Below are 8,174 nucleotides of genomic sequence, written 5' to 3'. Positions count from 1 at the left end.
AAAAGGTCTGAATTCACGTGTCTTCCTGGACTTTGGACTCAGGTAACGGTGTAGGTAAGAACTCCCTGGCTTAAGCAAACCCTCACCTCGGATCCCTTCCTCTCCTCCAGATGCACACTGTGCCACCTGAGACGCACCTGCCACCAGCCCCGTGTGTATCCTGAGGGGGTTGTGTGGTGGAGGGGGGATCGGAGGTGGAGGCCTAAGCAGCAAGACCGCGCCATCCTGCAGGGATGCTGGTGTCTTAGCCTGTTACCATGCAAACAATTCTTTTTCTCTGAAAGCAGAAACAACCTTGCAGGGATCTCAGTCCTGACCTTTCTTCTCAGCCTTGGCGAAGCAGTTCTCGAAGGGTACTTTGAGGATCCCCAGGTTCCTGAGACCCTTTCAGGTGTCCCTGAAGTCAAACTTTTCATAGCAATGCTAAGGGGGCTCTGCTTTTATGGTCATTCCATCATGAGCACGCACAATTTTCCAAAGATGAGGGTGTGCCATCCTCCTGATGAACTGAGGACAGAAGCAGGCCTGAGAATCTAGCGGTCTTCTATCAAGTTGCACATTAAAGAGATTTGCAAAAATGTAAAACAATATCACCAACACAGAAGATATTTTTCTAAACATATTAACATGAAATGTATTCATTTTGAGAGATTAAGTATTTAAGAAATACTGATTTTCTAACATGTTTTATACCAATAGATATAATCCAAAGACACCAAAGCTCCTCAAATCTTGTCAGTGTGAAAGACTCCTTTGATCAAAAGATGTGAAGCTGAGCCCCACACTGTGCTGGCTGTGCTTCCGAAGCAGGTGCACACACAGCTCGTGTGAGGTTTCACAACCTTTTTGGGAAAATGACATGCAGAAGACAGCAGAGCAAAATTAACCTCCCTGTCCCCTAGTAAACTGCACGCTGAGTTCCATCTTAACCTGGGAGGCAGGCTTGGCAAAGCACCCCACCACACACACTGCAGGTGGGCGTCGCTTCTGCCGCTGCCAAGGGAAGCTGGCAGGTCGCTTTGACATGCAAACCACATCCCCAGAAAGTGTTTCACCAGCATCAACTATCTCTAGGAAAAAACCCACATCCCATGGTCTCCAAGCATATGATCTTGTCACAAGCTGCCATTCTCGAGTGAAGTGAGTCTAACTTTAGATGATGGAGGTGGCATTTAAGGTGCATGAGGGGTGGGGTGTTGGGATTCTAGGATGAGGGGCTAAGGGCACCTCTTCAAAATCCTCAATTAAGACTGGGCAGATTTGTGGAGCTGGAACTGGCCCAGCTCCCAAGTCAGGGAAGCCTGTTGCTCTGTTTTGAGGGACAAAATTCACCCAGCTCAGACCAGCAGAGAAAGCGTTTATTACCACACAGGAGTCAGGCGGCAGGCAGCCTGGCGGTGGGTGACTCGGAGGGGGCAGTGGGCAGGAGGTGCATCAGAATCTCCCCAGCCCACAGGTCTGCTGGGTCCAGGGGATACAAACAGGGCTTGTGTTGCTGCTGCCTCTGGGAGGTCAGCCCGGACAGACCCCAGGGACAGAACCGGGGTAATAGCGCAGACACCACCTTGAAATAAAATCACAAGAGGCTCCTGACACCAGGAGGTGCGGCCGACCCTGCTCAGGATACATGAGGGGATGGGAGAATGGGCAGCGCCCGGCGCAGGGCAGCCTGTCTGAGATAAGATGCGTCTACAGTGAAGTTTTGCAGGGCCTGTGCCTATGCCAATGGCGAGCAGCACACAACTTCCAGCCAGCCTTTCATGTACTGTTATCTTTGTTATCTGTTGTTGTTTGGATTTTGAACAAAATTGATGGAGTAGGAGCCAGTAGAGGAATCCTGTTTGATCTGGAAATTTTCTGTGGAGAGTCCAAAAGGTCGGAGAACCAAGTTCCCGAGATCTTTCAGTTTGCCTGTAATGTAAAAGCAGAAACTCTGATCAACATGGGGAGTGAAAGAAGTGGGGAGACAGTGACTCATCTTGTCTTACTACTGACTACAAAATAAAGAGAGCATCTGTCTGCTGTTCAGGAAATGCCTGCTTTTCAAACGATGACACTATTCGCCCATGTCCCCTTCGCAGGTGCCTCCCAAGGGGCACAGGCTTGGGGTGCGTGGTGGCCCAGACACCTGCCCCGAGGGCAGAGATTCTTCCCACTGCTCTCTCTGAACCCAGGCAGCCCCTGCTAATCCAAGTTGTCGGCACATTTCTCCTCAGCCTGGATCCAACTCAAAAGCCTCCTGCTTTTCTTCGCGAAGGCTGAGCCTCCACACAGAACCCAGCCTCGCTCGGAAGTGGCAGCTCTCGCTCTTCTGCATGTGCCATCCACCTCGGTCAGTTTCCTCAGAACAGTTCCAGGAGATGCCCTGAAGTCCTGGGGAGCTTCTGCCTGAGCCACAGCCGAGAGAGACGGTGGTATAACCGCAGGTCTTCAGGCGTCTGCACGCAGGAGGGCCCCGGAGTCTGTGTGTCCGGCACTGGACTTCAGGACGTGTGAGAGACTTACAGGGGTCCACAGAGCAATGGGATAGAGTATTTGATTCTTGAGTGTTTCGGAAAATCTTGCTGTGAATGAAAACTCAGCCCTTCCTAACTGCTTAAATTTTTCTTGCCGATCTGCTTCCAAAGGAGATGAGAATGGGGGTAAAAGGGAAAGAAACGCCTCATCATCAGAGGTACAGGCTCTCTCTCCTTGACATAAAGCCCAGGTGAAGACATCCAAAGATGCCTGGCCCTTAAACGCTCAGGTTTCTCCTAAGAACTCATGGAGGGAACTTTTGGAGTCAGTCGCAGATTCAGTCCCAGCCACTCACCATGTCTGAGACTCCAGGGCCCAGGCTGACTTTCCTCCAGGCAAGTTCCCAAACTTAATCTGGAGCCACCGGCTCAGTGCTGGTGTGGGAACTCCCTGCACAGGCCTGCTCCCACACACAAGTTAGCACCAAGGCCTGGAGCCGAGCTCGGGAGGCGGATGAAAGGGGAGGGGTATGGCAAACGAAGACAAGACAGGGTGTTCTGGAAAGCAGAAGTTACCCAGAACCTGCTGCTCTGGGGCTGAGGAGGAGACAAGCACTTAGAGCAAGCCAGCAGCACATCACTGGCAGACATGCCCCGGCTCTTGCTGGCAAGGAGCAAGTGGAGAAAGAGCCTCACTTGGGGAGAGGGTGTGCTCCTCCCCGAGGAGCCTTCACCACAGGTCCCTCTCCACGTCAGGTCAGCATCTGAAGTGCAGACTGCACATTTTATTTGGTCTGTTGTGAGGCTGGGGAAACAGACACGGAGCAGCCAGCGAGCCAGGGGAGGACCACCAGGGTGAGGAAGGTGCCAGAACCAGAGAGGAGGTCCAAGCTGACAGTAGCAAAGCCGGGTAGTATGTAAACACAGCCACAGGGAAAAAGCTGGGTCCTTCCCACCCTCCCTCTGCTGAAGGCCCTGCTGCCACAAGGACCCTGACCTTTTCCCTTGGCAGAGGCGATGCAGAGGCCACCATGCCACTTGGGCGTCTCCAGAGCAGGGCTGCTCCCACTCAACATAGGGAGGGACAGGGCAGGTACGGGCAGGGGCTCAATGGGCAGCTCTGTGCCCCAGGGACCCAGTGGGGAGCCCCTGCATGGAGGAAAAGAAAGACTTTTCCTACCCGCCATCCCTCTCTCCTCTACAGGATTAGAGCCCCAGCTCCCCTTCACCCCGCCCAGTGTCCATTTCTCTTTGCAGTTCTTTCCCCCAATACATTTCTTGCACTTCAAGTCCAATCTTGGCTTGTTTCTGCCAGGACCCCACCTAAAACATACGGTTACGCATGCCTTCCTCTTCCTTCTAGTGATGTAGCTCTGCAGTGATGACGTTCCACAACCATTCATGACTGTCCCCTGCAGAACAGCACTGGGGAGGCTCTGCCTGCTGCGTGACACGGTGGTTGTGAAGCATCTAAATAAAGACCTGTAATTCACTACGGCCACGTCAGAGGAGAGCTGAGGTTCCTGACTTGCAAGGATTTGACCAACATGTTGAACCAATACAACAGGCGTATGGCAGCCTGATGAGTGTGGTGGGGCTGCAGAGATGTACCCAGTAAGCTCAGACAAGATGGGGAGGCAGGACACACACACAGATGCCAGTCCACGTGAAGCTCAACTATAAAATACTGTGACTGTCAGGACGATTCCTCCAGCTGGGGCAGGGGGAGGCAGACCTTCTGTGCAAAGACTGTGCTGGAAGCAAGCAAGAGAGGAGGGGCAGGACCGCAACCATCTGTGATGGTGGGAGCGGGTGGTGCACTGAGATGCTGGAACAAATGGAGACGGGCAGGCCAGGGTGGAGCAGAGAGCCAGGTGGGAGGCCTCTCCTGTCCAGCTCTAGGAGCTGGGCATGGCGGCGGGAGCCCACTGAGGGTGTGAGACCTGAGCTTTCAGGGTTAGCAGTCCCGTGGCGAAGAAAGAACCAGAAGAGGAGTGCTGCAGCGGTCTGGCAGAGTGTGCAACACTATGGGCGAAAGGCCATCTGTCATGGAACAAACATGGGACTGTCGAGGTGCTGGGGAAAGAGGTTCTGAATCCAGAGAGGGGTGGCAGGAGCATAAAGGAACAGTGTGGACGTCAAGGTCCTGGTGTCTCAAAATACACTGCTGGGAAATGGCAGAGAAGCACCTTCAGTGGAGACCATGCTCCTAAATGGCCGCTCACAGTCTCACACACAGCCACACACTCACGGGCCTTCCCGCTGCTGTGCAGTGTCGCTGCTGTGCAGAGACTAACACAGCTTCCCTGTGCCAAGGAAGGAGGCTGCCGAGCTAGCCTGGCTCTCTCCTGGCTGCCAACATTGGGGCTTCCCCTTCGCGCATTAACTGTGAGGTTGCCTTATCTCCACCTGTAGCAAATCCAGTCTTGTCAATAAATACATCAACATGTCCTTGTTTGGACATCCTCTGCTAGACTAGATCCCATGGCCGACAACAGTCCCATCTGTGTGCTCAGACACAAGTGTGCCAAGCTTGTTGATGGGCAAAATTCTGACAAATACTAACTTCTGTGTCAAGCAATGTTTCGAGAGAATTCACCCCATTGGGAGGCAGGAACACAGCTGGGCAGCTAACGCAAGCTTTCCTTGGAGCAAGAGGGACAGAGTAGAGAAGTCAGAGTAATGCTTAATTCAAATGCTTCTATTTGCACTTGGATGCAAATGGGGGCTGGACTAGCCCAAGAGCTCAGAAAAGTAGGTGGCTCTTGAGAGAAACATGGGGTGCAGCAATGAGGAATGAAACTCAAAGTGGGGCACTAAAACCTACGAATGACATTCCTTGTGGAGGGATGACGACAAGGACTTGGTTTAGAGACACTGGGGGTGGCCGTGAGCCATAATGAGGACCAGCCGGCTGGATGAAGAGGAGCATGTAAAAAAGTCAGGCTCCCCACACTCACAAGCGTGGCTCAGCGGTTTTAAGAGACAGTAATGATTCAGAGTATTTCTTGTCATCCCAGAGAGGGAGCCAAGTCTAGCTTGGTTACGACGCACAGAACAGAGCGCGGGGCACACAGGGAGTGCCCAAAGCATGCTCAAATCCTCACAACGACAACCAGCAAGGTAGCTTGAGCTCCACATTTGGCTTTTGAATGTGGTGTCTTAATTCATAGACGATGGTGTTCTTAATTCAGCTCAGACGTGGGCTCATCAGGCTGCTAGTGGCCGGTAAAGAACAGAGTAACTTCAGGGTTACGACGCCAGAGCTGTGTTCCGAGAGGTAGAAAGACATGAGCCTGGACTGATGACCACCATGGCCCCCATGTGTGTGACCAAGTGCTGGGATGGGCAGGGATGGCAGCAGGTGCAGTGAAGGGGATGCAGGACCATGGGGCAGGGCCCTGCCCACGCTACTGGTTCTGTCAGGGAATAAGTGATCATGGCTGTAGGTCTCCAGGTCAGGACCAGCACCCAGCAGCCCTTGGGTGAGACAGGAGCAGCAACATCTCAAGGAATGGTAGAAACCCAGCTTAGCACAATCCTGTGAGGACTCCAACCCTAGGACCTGCCCACCTGGCGGAGAGGGACAACACAGGGAGCCGACGCAACACCAGAAATAAAGTTTGGCAACGATGGCTCACAGGTGCAAGCAGCCACCTGCACGAGTGTACTTCCAGCTTTTTCTCTGCGGCAGCTAAAGCATGAGAAGTGAAGAGAAGAATCAGTGACATGCCTGCTTCTGTTCAGAGGTCCACTCAGAGCAGAGGTTTTGAACCCCATACTGGCTCAGGGTCCCCCAGTTGCCTCTACACCTCCCTACCACTTGCCAGTCAGTCAGTGAACTCTAATGTGTACCAGTTACCTAAAGGGGCTCAGATGGTTTGGGCAGGACCTGAAAATGTGCTGTCAGGATAAATTCTCAAGAAGTGCTGGTCAAGGCACCATGTTTTGAGAACCCACCCCAGCAGAGAACTTGGTTTGGCAGCTGGTGAGTGAAATCTGGAGCAGAAGTCCGACAGCAAAACCTAACAGCAAATACCAACCTCTAGCTACTAGAAGGATGAGTCTGCCAGGCTGATGGCCCCAGATGCCTTGGAAGCTGCCTTGAAGGCTCTGTGAGAAAGTAGATGAGTTTATCTTCTCTCTCACACTTCAATAAACCGAGAAGACAGGAGATCAGGGAAGAACCACACCACAGACACACAGAGATTTGCAGCAATTCCATTTGTTTGCAATCTCCTGGCTTGGCCAGGAAGCAGTATAAAACAATTTGCAAATGATGATGACAAAGATTTTTAGCCCACATTCTTTTCTAATTTTTTTTTTAAATATCCAAAAAGGCAGGTTTATTTTAAAAAAAGGAGAGGAGAGTAAAGGACACTTGCACAGACACAAGCGGGCAGAAAGAACTGCCCTCAGAGGGACAGGTTTGCTAAAAGAGAGGCCTGCACAATCACAGGCGGGCAGCCTTGGGAGGAGAGCTGCCAGTGCTTTGCAAAGGAAGAAAGTTGGTGAAGAGACACACATGTACAGGCACAGGTGGGCAGAAGGGCTGCTGTTGCTGCTTTGCAAAGGGAGAAGGTTGGCGAAGACACACACTTGCATAGTCACAGAATTGCAGGAGGGCTACTGCCTCTTTTCTCTTTGTAACCCAAGCTTGTCCACAGACCTATGTTAGCATCACCATCTGGCCTCCAAGTTTACACTCACTGCCTCCCAGCTCCCAGCTGCGCTCTGTGCATTAGAGAGAATCAAACAGTGGTGATAAAGGTACAAACTCAAATCTGGAAGAGACCATTAACCCAGCCAACCAGGGTAGGAGTCAAACTACATTTAAATTCTTGAAGGCAGGAAATCTTCCCAGTAAGAACAAAATGGACGTTTGGTTTTTGAAAGGCAGATATCCTCTCTAAACCGCGCGGCTCTTTTCCTAGTCTGAAAGGGCTAACAGGTCAGTAAGCACCTGGGTATGGCTGCCTACAACAAAGGGCCCAAAGCTGTTTCTGACTCCTGAGCACCCCGGAGCCCCCTCCCGTAAGCAAAATACTGAAAGCCCCTGGCTACTGATGGTCAAGGGAGAGTGAGGAAAGCAGACGTACCCAACATCTCTTCCTTGAGTCTTTCATTCCGTTCTTCAATTTGCTTAGGTAATCTCTGAGGGGAGAAGAGAAGAAAGAGTTGGTGAAATGTTTGTTTTTGACTTGGAGAAACATTTAAAGTGCCATCAGGTGAGGCCTCTATCTGTGACTCTGTAAATAATGAGAAACCAAGGATATGTGGGCGTCACACAAACACAGTAGTCAGTTTGGTCATGGCTATAGTTTGGCCTAGGGAGAAGAGCAATAAAAATGTGACTAGCACATACAGAAAACTGTCTGAAAGGATACACGGCAGATGTTTATAGTGGGATTCTGGGTGATATTTACAGTTTCAACTTTTTAACTTGAAGTCTTTTTTTTAATATATTCTAGTTTCTTGAGAAAAGGATCAGAACCGTATTGGATGCCCGTAACTAATCATCCAGCTCAGGGTTTTTCAAACTTGGCACCGCTGGTATTTTTTTTTTTAAAGATTTATTTATGCATACAAGAACGGAACGGGGGTACAGGCCAGACGTGCGGGGGGTGAGAGGATTCATCAGAGACAGAGTGGGGAGAAGAACAGGCAGACTAACTGAAATATACTGCTCAGGGGAGCAGCAGGTGAAACAGGAGAGCT

At 51.2% G+C, this 8,174-nt stretch overlaps 1 protein-coding gene across 1 annotated transcript in view; it reads right to left on the bottom strand.

The window, feature by feature from the left end:
- Positions 1-1,777: 1,777 nt before the first annotated feature.
- The window catches only part of TTC1 (tetratricopeptide repeat domain 1), a gene marked incomplete at both ends in the record, with an annotated part of 40,941 nt that continues 34,544 nt past the window's right edge, over positions 1,778-8,174 (bottom strand). Inside the window, 2 exons of the mRNA XM_084243076.1 lie at positions 1,778-1,911; positions 7,556-7,610. Coding sequence (XP_084099202.1) covers positions 1,778-1,911; positions 7,556-7,610 — 189 coding nt within the window. The remainder of the gene's footprint in view (positions 1,912-7,555; positions 7,611-8,174) is intronic.

The sequence above is a fragment of the Talpa europaea genome (genome assembly GCF_964194135.1).
Source record: "Talpa europaea genome assembly, chromosome: 9".
NCBI lineage: Eukaryota > Metazoa > Chordata > Mammalia > Eulipotyphla > Talpidae > Talpa > Talpa europaea.
The sequence above is the reverse complement of the archived record's forward strand: the minus strand, read 5'-3'. Positions and strand labels throughout refer to the sequence as shown.